At 33.3% G+C, this 16,029-nt stretch overlaps 1 protein-coding gene across 1 annotated transcript in view; it reads left to right on the top strand.

Moving 5' to 3' along the window:
• Window positions 1-16,029, top strand: part of RTKN2 (rhotekin 2) — an 80,743-nt gene that overhangs the window by 28,420 nt on the left and 36,294 nt on the right. Inside the window, exons 3-6 of the mRNA XM_030940833.1 lie at window positions 780-838; window positions 5,384-5,437; window positions 6,821-6,938; window positions 10,266-10,463. Coding sequence (XP_030796693.1) covers window positions 780-838; window positions 5,384-5,437; window positions 6,821-6,938; window positions 10,266-10,463 — 429 coding nt within the window. The remainder of the gene's footprint in view (window positions 1-779; window positions 839-5,383; window positions 5,438-6,820; window positions 6,939-10,265; window positions 10,464-16,029) is intronic.

The raw sequence follows: 16,029 nt of genomic DNA, 5'->3' as shown, positions 1-16,029 counted from the left end.
CTCTAAATGCAGTTTATTAAGAAAATAGGATATTGGGGAAACAGTCAAAGATTGGATTGTTTCTCTCTATTTTTAAAATTTTCATGGTAATAAAATATTCTAACTTCAGATTTGGAAGTGTCTTATATCCCCATAATTTCCTTTGAATCATAATATTTTTCTCTCTAAATTTTATTCTGTCTACAGAGCTACTCTGTTTCTCATCTTAGTTTGTTACTTTATTGTTTTAGCATACACTTAGTTCTTTGGAATCTTGGAGAAATTAAATATGATATTAACTGTAGATATTTATACAGCAGAGGGTACTTTTTTGGATATTTATCAGATTCTATACGGATTAGATACTCCTGGACAGCAAATTGCATGATTGGGAAGTTCATTAACTGTTTCAGGCCACTGTATCTAGTAAGTTAGAAATGTAATTTATGAAACTGTGATCTAAGGTATTATACTTCTGGGGACATGGACAAATATTGTACATCTTGTTTACAGATACAAGTGGTCACAAAAGTCTTTCATCGTAAAGTAACCAGTATACAGTCATCAAGGAATATAAAGTTTATATGAAAAATCAGGGAGTGGCTCCAAATATTTCTTTTAACTTGCTAACTGTTGACTAAACATCTTAAAGTTTGAGTCAAATAGTTTACATTAACTGGAAGTCATTATTATTCATGGATACGCATTTGCTTTTAATATTTCGACATTTGTGAAACACTGTTAAAACAATTGCTTATTAGAAAAGATCTTTTTTTCCATAAGGTTTTTTGTTTTGACAGTGATGTGAAATTTGAAAGTAAAGAACGAACAGCGTGTAAAGGAAAGATTGCCATATCAGGTATGCTATAAATGAATCTTTTATATTGCTTAATAAATTCTATAACATAACTACATGGTGGATTTTGGTTCATGCCCTGTCTCCATTCTCTTCATTTTGTTTTTCATGCCTCTATCAGAATATTTGTTCTAAAACACTGTTTTCAGCGTTATGTGCTACATTCATACAGAACTTTAGAGTTTAAGAAAACTGTTTTATACATTACATACTCTACAGCCTTCTCCTTAGTGCACCCTTGTAAAATAGGTAGAGTAATTGTTATTTTCTACAGACTCAGAGGGTAAGTGACTGAACTGGGCCAAACCCAAGTCTTTTGACTCTGTTCCTTTCCTGCTCAGAAGCTATAATAATGTTTTTAATGTTTTGTCTAGGTCAGAAGTTCCATGAGGTTTTGGTACCATGTTTATTTTGGTCATCACTTTATACCCAGAAGCTAGCACAGTGCTTGGCTCATAGTAATTGCTCAGTGACTCTTGGATGAATGCCTGCTCTTCATTGCCTGTAGTGTAAAGACCACACATTTTTCTTCAGTCTTCCATTTTGACCCAATTTTTTTTCTAGTCATATCTTCTGTTACTCCTAAACATAAGCTGTCTGCTTTAGCAGACATTTCTCTCCTTGTCCTGGCAACATAACCCATGCTTCTGACACCCAATTAGCTTGTGAAATAACTACATTCTCTTAAAGATCTGTTTGTTCATCTATATATAATATAATGTCTGTTACCATTCCAGCTAGAAATGATGTTTCTTTTCTCTGAATTCCTCATGCAGTTAGGAGACCCTTCACCACTAGATGGCACTTATGCTGTGCAGTCTCAGTTTCTCCAAAGGGTTCAGGAAGCTAAAGACAATGGCTTGTAGATGCCACAGACTGAAATGAATACATGGCTGACTCGTGTGTACAGTAGTCAGATAATGCACTTTTACAACTATTTTCTTGTCAGTACATTTTCGAAACAACAGTATATACCTCCGTGGGTCCTTAAGTAAACTAGGTTATTGGCCAAAAGTCTTGTACTAGAGAGCCTGCTACATTTGAGGCACGGTCACCTAAGGAACTGTTTCTAGTAATATTTTTCTGGATAAACAAAATTATCACACAGGACGGTAGACCTACATTTTACAAAGTACATAAATGGCCAAAATCTGAAGAATTGCATTCAGCTAAGCACAATATTCTTCAGAAAATAACTGGAATATGTAAAAATTTGTTGCTTGTCTTATTGTTATTTATAGTTTTTATCTTTATAATACAAAACAAAACATGTTTTATCTTTGTATCCTTTTGCTGTCAAACATGTACTTTTATGTAGTATTGTTTATTATGTGTAATAATTTTTTTGTGAATAAATTACTGTACATCTTTGAGATTTTATAAAAACTAAACATATCCTTCATTTCTTGCTTCTAATATAGTGCCACTCAGTATATAAATGAGATATGTTAAGTTGCTGTTAAACACTCAAATGCCATGATAGTCAACATCTATTGTCATTTCACAAGTTTATTGATTGTACCAATTCATAATATTAGAAATAACTGTACATTTAGAAGGAGTCTATTAAGTAAAAGTATTTAAAATAAAATAAAAAACTATTTCCTGCCCACAATTACTCAAATGTAAAAATTGAACATATTTCTGCATGTGCTTCTTCTTTCCAAAAGATAATTTTAAATTAAATTAAGGAACGGAAACTCTGAGAAAATCAGATACTTACGTAATGTCTTTTCATCTTTGCCTAGACTTAATTATATCTTGTATGTGTTTATAAAAACAAAAAATGAATTCACCTTTATAAATCCATTTTCTTTTGATACTAGGATGAAAATGTGACCTTTGCTTTGGTAAAGATGAATATTTGCAACCAAGTTTCATAATGTTTTGATACATTGATAGCCAGAAAATACCTGGGTTTTTTGTTTCCAGCTACACCACTCCCTGGCCAGGTCTTTATGAAACTAAATCACTAATTTACTCTTATTATTTCTGCTGAACACCAAATATTTACCATATATAAATGTAGTACTTACCGTAATTATGTTGTGGTAATTAGCTTAGTCACCGACTACTAATTTAATGAATAAACCAAATCAGTTCACCAAGTACCTTAGTTTTCACTTTTGAAAATGATAGACAGACTTCTGGGACTTGATAGCATCAAGTCAGCTGTCTTATTATTACTCTCTCAGTTTACCATTAAAATGTCATTGAAGACATAAAACAAGACAAAGGTTAGAGTACTGTAAACTGAAACTGAGCCATTTGCAAGAACCTGAAGGAAGTTCTGTTATTGGAAGCTGAATTCAGAAATAGAGTTGATGGGTTACAAATCCATTGCTGTCTGAAGAGCACAAGACTACCTGGGAAATAGGTATCCAACTTCTCCTCTTGTGGAGCTGATATCTACCCTCCTCTCTTAGGCATGGGGTAGAAGAAGGCTGACCCACAGGTTGTGGGTGTACAGCAAAGGAAGTCAGGATCCATGTCCCTCCCATGATAGTGTAAATAGTTAATGCTCTGTTAATCCTAACAGAGCAAGAACAGCTGTGAATAAGTACAGTTGTGAAATGAAATGAGTCAGCAGCTGTGGTCAAGCAAGAAGAAGTGGACTTTTTGGCAGGATATCAGCCAAGTCATAATTACAAAACAATAAAGCATTCTCATAAAAATCAAAAAAAATTTACAGTGTCCGTTATATCAATATAATTTAACAATTTTAGAAATTCTCGCTAAAATAATAAGGATAAAAGGTGAAACTATTGAAAATAGGTAAATTGAATACTGTTTGAAGATAATAGATTGTAGGCCCAGCACGGTGGTTCACGCCTGTAATCCCAGTACTTTGGGAGGCCAAGGCAGGCAGATCACTTGAGGTCAGGAGTTTGAGACCAACCTGGCCTACACGCTGAACCCCTTGTCTCGACTGAAAATCCAAAAATTAGCCGAGTGTGGTGGCGCATGCCTGTAATCCCAGCTACTCTGGAGGCTGAGTCAGGAGAGTCACTTGAACCCGGGGGCAGGGGTTGGGGGGAGGGTGGAGGTTGCAGTGAGTAGAGACCACACCATTGCACCCAAGCCCAGGTGATACAAGACTCTGTCTCAAAAAAAAAAAAAAAAGATAATAGATTATAAACTTACAAAACTTAAGAGAATTTACTTCAACTCTATTTGAATGAATAAAGATTCAGTAAAAGTGGCTGGATTCAAGATAAATATACAAAAAAGTGGTACTTTATCTTAAAATCAACAATAACTAATTAGAAAATATAATACCAAAAAAGATATCCTTTACAATAAAACCCCCAAAAAACAAAAATATTAATTATTCAAGAATAACCTTAATAAAATGTAAAGGCAAATTGTTATGCTATTCTATATAAAGACAGAATATTATAAAGTTATCAGTTCCTAAATTAATTTAGATAATGGAATACTAATAAAACACTTGGGGAAGGGGGATTTTGACAAGATTTGTTCTAAAATTTATATAAAGAAATTAGCAAGTAAGAATAAGTTGTTTTCAGAAAAGAAATATATCTAACAGATTACTAAGTATATTACAAAGGTACAATAGTTATAATAGTATAGTGTTGCCAGGCATGGTGGCTCATGCCTGTAATCCCAGCACTTGGGGAGGCCAAGGAGGGCAGATTGCTTGAGCCCAGAAGTTGGAGAACAGCCTGGCAAACATGGTGAAACTCTTGTCTCGAACAAAAAAAAAAAAAAAAAAGGTATAAAAAGTAGGCAGCCGGGCGCAGTGGTTCACGCCTGTAATCCCAGCACTTCAGGAGGCCTAGGCGGGCCAATCATGAGGTCAGGAGATCAAGACCATCCTGGCTAACATGGTAAAGCCCCATCTCTAGTAAAAATAGAAAAAAATTAGCCAGGGGTGGTGGCACATGCCTGTAGTCCCAGCTATTTGGGAGGCTGAGGCTGGAGAATCTCCTGAACCTGGGAGGCAGAGGTTGCAGCGAGCTGAGATCGCGCCACTGCACTCCAGCCTGGGCAACAGATGGCACACACCTGTAGTCTCAGCTACATGGGAGGCTTAGGTGGGAGATTTGCTTGAGCCCTGGAGTTCAAGGCTGCAGTGAGCCATGGTGGCACCACTGCACTCTAGCCTGAGCAACAGAGCAAGACCCTGTCAAAAAAAAAAAAAAGAAAAATAATACGGTGTTGGTATTTAGCTAGACAGTAATTAATAAATCAGATTCATAAAAGTATAGTCAAGGAACAGGTATTTACTCAGAATGGCATATATGATAAAGATGTCATCATTAATCAGTAAGGAAGAAACAGATATATATGGAGTTAGAACAGTTATTTTTATAAGAAGAATATATTTTTACTTCACACAGTAATTTCACAGATTAAATAAAAGTACAAACTATAAACAACATCTAGAAAATGTGCTGTTAAACAGTAACACTTTATGTTAGCTTTAATAGTCAGAATTATTATGGAATGCAGAGGTTCAGGTCACTGTAAAGAATAAAACTTACCAAAATTATTACTTGTCATTTATTTTTCGCTTCTTTGTAGATATTCGAATACCACTAATGTGGAAAGACACTGATCACTTCAGCAATAAAGAACGTATGTATGATTTTAATTTGTAATTGAAATGTTTTCTTTAGCATGCAGTATATCTGATTATTGAGAAAAAAGACTGCTTCTTTGCTGAAATAAATTGATGTCATTTGAAAGAATAAGCAGCATCTTGAACCGTTTTCTGGTTTTTAATATAAATATGTTGCAGTTACTTGATACCAATTAATATAGTGCATATGTAGTGTACTTTTAGTTGTTGATAGGAACCAGTGCAAGGACAGTGAGTACTGGGTTCAGAGTGGGAACAGGGGAAGGGAAATGTTCAGCGAATAAAGGTAAAGCAGAAGCAATTGTTTAGCGAATAAAGGTAAAGCCAACATTTCTTGTATTTGACCAGAGTCTGGAAGATTTTTCTGCCTTATTTCATTACTTCAGGTTATTTAACAGGATGAAATAAGGAAAGATTTTTAGCTTGATCTGATTTTTTTTCCTTCAGTATTTTATGGTTTTATATAGTCTTTACAAATCCATGTATTGCTTAGGTCATGGAAATTAACCTCAAATGATTTCTAGCTGTTAGAGGCAAAGCAGGAAAGATATGATAATACTTTATCTTCCTTGTCTATTGTGATAACTTTGTTCCTTGTACTTTAAAAACTGAATCATATTAAGCATAATTAGTTTTATATGAAGAATTTAAAATCAGGTTAGTGTTTGTTATTCAATTAGGAAATATAATTTACTTTACAAAGGAATACATGTGAGAATTAAGTAAAGCTTTCTGATTACTAAAGAGAATAAGTTTTTCTGAAGAGCTACATTTTCTCAAAATGAGGATTTAGCCCTTTAATCACCTAATACTTTTTAAAACATCACCAAATTAAAAGGCCCAGCAGCTATGTTTTTTGTGTTCTCATGTCTATTTTATTGTTTTTTTTTTTTTTTTTTTTTTCTTGTGGTTTCCTCCCTTGCTGTTAGTTTGGTGGAAAATATTTTGCTGTCGTTAATGTGCCTACTCTTAACCTCTTCTAATAAAAAACATCTTTTTCTTAAATAGACTTGGAAACCAAAATGACAGAGGTAGTAGTGTGTGTGTATGTGTGGGTGTGTGTTTATATAAAGTTTACTATTAATTAAAGCTTAAGGAGTTTAATAGGAATAAAATTTATGAGTTTGGTGGTTTCTTTAGGCTGCTGAGAGGCCTATATATTTAACTTTATTTTTGCTTCCTTGTTTAATTGTTGTGTTCTAGTTGAGTAAGGTATTCCTATATACTGGAAGAACAGTCACTGTAAGACTTAAGGGTTACAATATATGAAAAGAGTCTATTAATAATCTTTAAGCTAATATTTTTCATTTTCAAGTAGATTTTAACATAATGATTTATTACATGGGTTGTTGCTTAATATGTTGTTATTTTTCCTCCAGGATCGCAATGCTATGCCATTTTTTGTTTATTCAAAATGGGAGCTAATGTGTTTGATACTGAAGTGGTGAATGTAGATAAAACAATCACAGATATATGTTTTGAAAATGTAACCATATTGTAAGTATTTTTTAATCTTCAGAGAAAAATATAAAATTCTTCTTTTTTAAAAGGAAGTTCTTATTGGGTCTTTGGATTCTTTTTATGTTTAAATGTTTAAGTGATCTTTAAATGTTTAATATGATTTTAAAAATTACTTTGTTCAGAAGAAGTCCTTTTCTCTGTCTGCAATTTTCTGATGTAAAATAAAAATGGAAATATTGTAATTACTATTAGCAATAAATATTTGACTTATAGTTCAGTTATTAACTAAGCTTTGCATATAACAGAATATCCTGTAATGTTATTTGATATAGAGATAATTTAAGCATAAAACAGGATTTTTATCTCATGTAGGATATTTGGTTGCAGAAATACTAAAGTAGTATAACAACTTTATTTACAAGATAGTCCTGAAGTACATGCTATAGGAAGAGCACTTTGAAATTTTGGGGTGTTCTTTTTCTTATGGTGCACTTCTTTCATGTACTTCAAAACGATAAAAAAAAAATGGGTGATCCTCAGGGCTGTTTTTATGGTCCCTGCTCTTTTACAGGCTCATTTTATTGTGGTCATAATACAGAACAAGAAAGAACTCCTTGGGTAGCCATAGAAATCATTTTTAACTAACATAGTTTTTCCTGCCCTCCTTCAAAGGTTCTGTGTGCCTAAATCAGTGTGGGATTTGTATTTTAGACTTTTGAAGACATGATCTTTAGATCTAAATGTTAATAGCTACTAACCATTAATATAAAAACCCATATGCATGGTTTTTGCCATTTTCAGCTATGGAGCTAGACAGGTGAGATTTCAGAGGCCTAGTTTTGCCACTCACATAACATTAAAAAAACCTATAGCAAACCATATTTTGTGGCTTCTGGTCCAGTGTCTCATAGTAATAGTATAGCCTGGAAAAATAAAATGCATTGTTCTGAGTTATAAGTAGTAATGCAGGCCTTCTTATAAGCTGTATTGAACCAAAGGAATTTATTTAGGGTCCAAAACATATTCCCAAATGCTTATATAATTGAGGCTAAAAAAAATTACTTTTTTCTTGGTTATCTGAATACATTTGTTTCCATTATCAACTATTGCTAGTGAATTTTTTTTTCCCGCCAAAATTACCTGTTAATGGGCCCTTTTCTTCACATCACTTTGCTATTGTTTGTTTTTATCATGGAGACAAAAATCAGACTTTTTTTTTCCAGGGAAAGAACAATAGAAGTTAAGAAGACAACACATGATTTATAATTTTTTGAGAATTCCGTAAATATTTTAAATTGTTCTAAAAATAACTGCTGACAAATGTTATAAATGTTGAAAAATGTGCTTTTTGTTATGATGATTGTTTTTAATAAGTATTCAATATTTATGAATCTCTGGTTTTTCTCTAAATATTGACTTTTTTAGTCATTACCAGGAATACTGTATGTTTAAAAGTTGCCAAATAATAAACTATAAAAATAGCTGGAAGTTATTCCTGGGATTTATTCAAAGTATAGATTGGCCATTTATATCTTTAAAAGTCTGTGCTCCATTTTTTAAATCTCTGAAACTGATGGATCTTCCATTTGCAAGTAACATCTGCTGCTGATGGACCTCTTTTGCAGTCTTAAGTATATTTTATTGTTAGTAACACCACCACAGTCTTTAATGCTAAAGGTAGTTCATTGTGTCTGAAAAAGGGCAAAGCCAATCTTAACTTTTGCTAAAATTGCAGAATTTTGTATATTGATTTAATAAATATATCTAGTACCTTCTACATTCCAGGCACAATACTAGATTAAGAACACAAAGATCACCCAGACAGCAACCATTCTCAAGGAGTTCATGCTTTGAAGTATATTTTTTCCCCTATATAACCAGATAGTAAAATGTTATTTATAGTTATTAGGTGCAAAAGTCAGGGCGGGTCACGGGACACAGTGACGTGTGCACTATAAGTGACTCTTTATAAAGAAGAAATGAAAACTAAAGGTTTAGCAGATTTTTTTTGGAAGAACAGTCATTTCAGAAAATTACGCTTATAAATACCTTAAAAATGTATTAAAGGAATGACAAGGAGAAATAGTATTGGCAACAAAATGACCAGGGTATTTTATTCTTTCTTTAACATCCCTATGTATATATTGGTTAAATTGAATTAAGGTTGCCATAGTTTTGAAGCTGATATCTCTGAAAGTTGCAGTAAGTCTCTCAGGCCATTTAGATGCTAAGTAAACACTGAGAGATTCTGTCTTATTAACGTATTTTAACATAAACTTACTCCAAATTCTTACTTTTTCCCCATAAACCTTGCACTTATTGAGGAGATTCTGCAGTCTTCTCTTGTCTCCCCTACAGTCTTTTATTTATTTTAAAAAGAAAGTTTATTGTGTATATTTGAGGTTTATAACACTATGTTACAGGATACATATAAATAGTAAAATGTTACTATAATCAAACAGATTAACATCTGTCATCTCACATAGTTACTTTTTTGTGACAAGAGCAGCTAAAATCTATATAACAAAAATCTCTAACACAATTTTATTAACATTCGTCCTCATGTTTTTACAGTACATTATATCTCTAAACTTGTTCATCCTCCATATCTGCTATTTTGTGTCCTTTGACCTACGTCTCCCCATTTACTCTCCCTCAATCCTTGCCCATGGTAACCACAGTTTTATTCTCTATTTCTATGGTGTTCAGCTTTTTAAAAAAATATTCCACATATAATGGAGATCATACAATATTTTTATTTCTATGCTTGACTTATTTAACTTAATATCCTCCAAGTTCATCCATGTTGTAGCAAATGGCAAGATCTCCTTTTTTAAGACAGAATGGTTGTCTCTTGCGTGTGTGTATACACACATACTTTATTTTCTTTATCTGTTTTACCGTTGGTGGACATATCTTGGCGATTGTGAATAATGCTGCATTCTTATAGTTTCTTCAATATCTTGGCTATTGTGAATAATGCTGCAATGAATAGGTGAGTGCAGATGACTTCACAAGGTAATGATTTTATCTCCTTCGAGTATAAACCCAGAAGAAGGACTGCTGGATCATATAGTAGTTCCATTTTTAATTTCTTTAGGAACCTCTATACTGCTTTCCATAATGACTCCACCAGCAGTGTACTAGGGTTCCCTTTTCTCCATACCCTCGTCAACATTTATCTCATGCCTTTTTGATAATAGCCGTCCTTATGGGTGTGAAGTAGTATCTCAATAGTGGTTTTAATTTGCATTTTCCTGATGTCAAATGCTGATTTTAAATGTTACATAAACATAAAAGAATGTTGTAATTTTATTTTCTACTGAGTTAAATTTCTAACATTATGAATGCCCTTGTTTTTAGTAATGAAGCAGGGCCAGACTTTCAGATAAAGGTGGAAGTATATAGTTGCTGTACAGAAGAATATTCTATAACCAACACACCAAAAAAGCTAGCTAAGAAACTCAAGACATCTATAAGTAAAGCTACAGGAAAGAAAATAAGTTTAGTGCTTCAAGAAGAGGATCATGAAACGTGCTTGCTCCTCAGCCCGGCTGTTTTGTAAGTTTTTAATACTGCATTTATGGTGACATAATTATACATTTGTGATATTTTAAAGTATTATATGTGAAGTGTATGTTTACTTTATAAATGGAAAAGCATCATGAAACAAAAACAAAACTTAGTTGTTTGACATTTACTCAACTGAGGTATCCTTAATACCCTCCCTAAAAGGTAGGACGTTGGGTGAGAGTGTTTTTAGTGATTTGGAATTCTAATGCAAGTTGAATATCCCTTATCTGAAAGCCTTCACACTAGAAGTATTTTAGATTTGGACTTTTTCAGATTTTGGAATATTTGCATATACATAATTAGGTAACTTGGGGATGGCGCCCAGGACTAAACGTTATATATATACATACATATATATACATACATACACATACACATACCTTATAGCCTAAAGGTAATTTTCCATGATATTTTTAATAATTTTTTGCATAAAACAAAGTTTTGACTTCAAACATCACATGAAGTCAGGTGTAGAATTTTCTACTTGTGGTGTCATATAGGCATTCAAAAAGTTTCAGATTTTGGGGCATTTCAGATTTTCAGAGTAGAGATGCTTAGCTTGTATCTACCAAAAAATTGAAATGTTGTTGGAAAGGAACTACGTGCATGTCAAGGTATTTCTTTATATATTAATCTACTAATTAAATTGCTCTATGTATGTCATGCTTTATTCTTATGGAAAATATTTTATCTCTTTTTAATAAAACCACATTATCGTTATCATACTTAACTAAAAAAAAATAAGTCCTTTATATCCAGTCTATATTCATATTGCCCAATATTGGAAAAAAATCCTGTTTTGATTTGTTCAAATCGGAATCCAAACAAGGTCTACAATATTACATTAAAGTGAATCTTTTAAGTTTCTTTTAACCTACTACAATTTCCTGTCCTATTTTTTTCTTGTCATTATTTATCGAAGAGACTAGGTCTTGTAGAATTTTCCATATTTTGAATTTAGTTGATTGCATCTTTGTGGTCTTTTTTTACATTTTTTTCTGGCCCTTGTATTTCCTATAACCTTGCAGTTAGATCTAGAGGACTGATTAGGTTCAGTTCTCTTTTAGGGGAATACTATTCATATTATTAGGTGTACTTCCTACTAGCTTCTAGTAGGAGGCTTTGTCCCACTTTGAGTAATGTTAAAATTAATCAGTGGGTTTAAGTGTTGCCAGCCTAACCTATCGGATATAAAGTTCTCTATCAGTCTTTTATCTAATGGTTTTTAGCAGTCAAGGCTCATCATTTATTATTATGGATTATAATTTGGTGACTTTATATATCTGTCCTGCATTTTTCTTCCAAACTGGAATTCTTGCAAAGAACGTGTCCTTGTAAACTCTCTGGATACAACTACAATAACATTGGTGGAGGAAAGGGAAGAAAAAAATGCCTGATTCTTCTGTTTACTAGATTTTAGAATATTAAGTTGAAACCATAGCAATCATGGAGGTGATCAGTGTTGTTTTATTTGAACTCTTGCATTTTCTTTTCTTTTCTTTTCCTTTTTTAAGACGAGTCTGGATCTGTTGCCCAGTCTGGAGCGCAGTGGAGCTCTCAGCTCACTGCAGCCTCAGCCTCCTGAGTAGCTAGGACTACCAGCACATGCTGCTGCGCCTGGTGGCTAATTTTTTATTTTTCTTGTAGAGAGAGTGTTTCACCACATTGCTCAGGCTGATCTCAACCTCCTGGGCTCAAACAATCATTCGCTTGCCTCAGCTTCCCAAAGTGCTGGGATTACAGGTGTGAGGCCACCACACCCAGCCTTGAATTTTTATAATGTTTGTGTTTCAATCTGCTATTCTCTTTGATGCCCAAGTTGTTCATCTTTGATCAGTGGGAAACCGTTAAACTGACTTCTACATCCTTCGAGACAACCTAATCTTTGATAGCTTTTTTGCTTTCTGACACAGTAAGATGTTCCCCTTTCACCTTGTATTTTTCTGCCAAGACTTGGAATCACCATTTCTCCAAGGAGCGTGGTTTCCTTCAGATACCTTCTTTAAACATTGTATTTGTTTCTTCACAAATAGTTTTATGTTGATGTTTCTTTGGAACACTGTTGATCAAGCTGCATTCCTAGAATTTCTTTGCATGTTTCGTAGAGTTGGCTCTTCAGCATGTCAATAATTTTACTGTAATTATAAAAAGCAAAATATTTGAGGTATAGATCCTGGAAATGCCAGTCATCAAAATTTAATTAAATTACTCTTTCATGTGAGATGTATTACATGCAAAATATACTTTGGCACTCTAGCATAGTGTCTTTCAATCTCTTTGGATTGATGCTTATGCTAAAAAAATACATTTTACATCATGACTGAGTGCACAGTTATGTAAGCAGATAGATTTTATGAAGTAATTCTTAACCCTTACTATTTACAATATAATTATCAGGCATTTTCTTATTCTGTTGCTTTCAGTTTTTTTTTAATGCTGTTTGTAAATCATTAAATTGATTTCATGACCCATGAATCAGTCCCAGTCTACATTCTGAAAAACAGTCATAGAAGATGTCTTTCCAATATAAATGTCATTTAAAAGGAGGCAAGAGACCTTTCATTTTCTTCTCTTAGATCTTAGACCATCTTTAAAACTTTTCTGCATTAATATTATATCAAGGATTTGCTGGAAGGTACTTTAATTCAGTCATAAGGTGGTGGAATTAATTCTTTTTGATGATTAGATAAACAATTCTATTTCCAGGTTTAAACAGGTTTTAGTGCAGAAAGAGACCTTAGAGATAATTACCCAGTTCAATAATTTTTACATTTTTTAAGTAGCAAGACTCCTATTTTAAAAATGACAGGACCAGTGGTGTCTCTTATCCAGCTGCACTATATGATAGAAAAGTTACATTTTTTCCCTCACTTTCTCATATGAAAGGCAAAGATGTTCATACACAATCATTTCTTTTTAAAAAGCTTTTCAGAAGCATTTCTGGAGTTTCATGCACCTTTACAGCATGTAAAAACAGTGAATGTACTTCCTAAATAGTTTAAAACCTCATTGTATGGCCATGAATACTCAATTTTTAATTTCTGTAATTTATTACTTCTGTGACCCGAGAGATTAATTTACTCTCTTTTTGTTTTTCCTTCTGTAATAATAATAAATAATAATATCTCAATTCCATAGGATAATTATGAGATTTAATAAGATAATTCATGGATTTGGTTTATAAAGGAAGCATTTTATAGTAAGCTCTGTTACCATTGTGGTTATTATTTTTACTGTCCCCAGACCAGTGCTTTTTCTAGGCCTTTTTTTTTTTTTTAAAACTCATGGTAAAACTTCACGGTTTAGAAACTTGACATAGTATTATAAAATGTAGCCACATTTTTTCATTTAAATTATGTTTATGATTTTATAGGAGATCATTTAAATGATGTTAGAAACTATATTTAAGGCCGGGGGCAGTGGCTCATACCTGTAATCCCAACACTTAGGGAGGCTGAGGCAGGCAGATTGCCCAGGAGTTCGTGACCAGTCTGGGCACCAGGGTGAAACCCTTCTCTAGTAAAAATACAAAAAACCAGCCCAGGTCTAGTCCCAACTACCCAGGAGGCTGAAGTAGGAGGATCACCGGAGCCTGGGAGGTTGAGGCTACAGTGAGCTGTGTGATCATGCCGAGAGAGAGAGAGAGAGAGAGAGAGAGAGAGAGAAAACCATATTTAATCTATTTCTTTTTGAAGCCTAGAGGAATTTTTGAGAATAAATTTTTGTGCATTAAGTTCTTTTTACTAGACAGGCATATTTATCTTGGAGTATCTATTTTCCTGTTCAGAATTTTTCATTCTATTTGGTTTATTCTTGAATCCAAACACTAATTTTCTTTATGAACATTTCCCCCTTGAAACTTGCATGCCATTTGTTTATTTGATACCATTAAAGTTGGTTAAAAGATAAAATAAAACCTTTTACAGCATTTCACAAATCATGTCCTTCTAATACCAGCATTTTGTTGATACTGTAGTATGACCCTAGAGTCTGCTAGGTTAACTCATAGCCCAGGACTACTCTTACCTGATGCTTAACTGGACCACTTCAGCACCATGGTAGGAGTTTAAAATTCAGGATGCATAAGGAGATCATTTTGTGTATTTAAGTGATCTAGGTCAATGTGAAGATTCCTAATACAGATTTTAGTCTTTAACCAAAATGGACACATATAAAATGATAAAATTTTCCCTAGTAATATGACATGTGACCAAATATAGCCGTTCTTCCTGACAAGAGTGCATTTTTTAGACTACCATTTAAAGCAGCCATTTTTTTCATAACATTCCCTTTCCTCCAAAAAAATGTTGTAACAATTGGCCTATTTGATATTGATAGAAAAAAAATGTAGCTGATTAAACTTTTGGGAACTCAATATTGGGGTTGGCTAAAAGGAATGAGTGTAATGTTTTAGAAAGAAAATGTTATCCTGACAAGAATGTTTTAAAAGTGAGGTCACTGTTGGTTTTGGAAGCACTGGCATTGTAGTTAGTCATGTTTTAAAAATGAAGCAACTTGAAATACCATAAAGTATTGTTTGATCTGAAAGAAGACAGTGAACATTTTTGGTAATTTTTAGTATGCTCCCTGATAAGATTCATTTATTCATTTTATTGTAGACTTTAGCTTACTAAAATTCCTTTAGCCAGACTTTCCCAGTGCACCTAATAGCTGAATTAACTATTTTATGCTCCTTGATAACTATTTAGTACATTATTCTTTAACTATACATCATTCTAAACAATCATCTTGTGAAAACTGGTAAACTTCAGAGTGATTATTTACTTGACAAAAGATGTATTGTTTCTTAAAAATAAGCCACTAATACTACATCTTAAATATGATTAAAGTTATGAAACATGTATCCTAACACTTGTTCAGAATACATGGATTATTTATGTTTTGAGGAACGAGACTTAAAGATTTGGTGATGTGACAGATAATACAGTTTGTAAACGTAACTAAGGAGTTACTCAACTATTGTACATAATTAATTAAATCATTGTAGAAATGATTATCCAGCAGTTATGTCATTTGGTAAATTCAAAGGTTAATAGATCCCTGCACTCAAAATTCTTCCAGTTTAGTAAAATGTAGTCACTATTTGTTTTAAAAGAAAAAATATCTTAAACTATTTCTTAATGAGTTATAAAGCCAATATGATACACTGGGGCTCTCTTTCCAGTATACCTCTTGCTAGCTACAGGCAAGTCAGTTACATTCTCTGAACATCAGTTTCTTCATCTGAAAATGTGGAACAAAATATCTGCCCTGCCTATCTCTAGTAGTTTTTTGGAACCTTAAAAATGTTGCTTGTCAAAGTGCCTTAAACTGCACATAGAGATGAAGTATGACAATGCTTTGCATGCAGTTGATTCCTAGGAGTGGTTTTCATCCTGTTACCACTTAACCACATTAATCATTTTGTTAGAAAAATAGTAGGCCCAGTGCAGTCACTCATGCCTGTAATCTCAGCACTTTGGGAGGCTGAGGTGGGTGGATCACCTGAGGTCAGGAGTTTGAGACCAGCCTGGCCAACGTGGTGAAACTCTGT

This window comes from Rhinopithecus roxellana, chromosome 11 (genome assembly GCF_007565055.1).
Source record: "Rhinopithecus roxellana isolate Shanxi Qingling chromosome 11, ASM756505v1, whole genome shotgun sequence".
Taxonomy (NCBI): domain Eukaryota; kingdom Metazoa; phylum Chordata; class Mammalia; order Primates; family Cercopithecidae; genus Rhinopithecus; species Rhinopithecus roxellana.
Note: the sequence above shows the minus strand (reverse complement) of the source record. Positions and strands in the feature narration are given on the sequence as shown.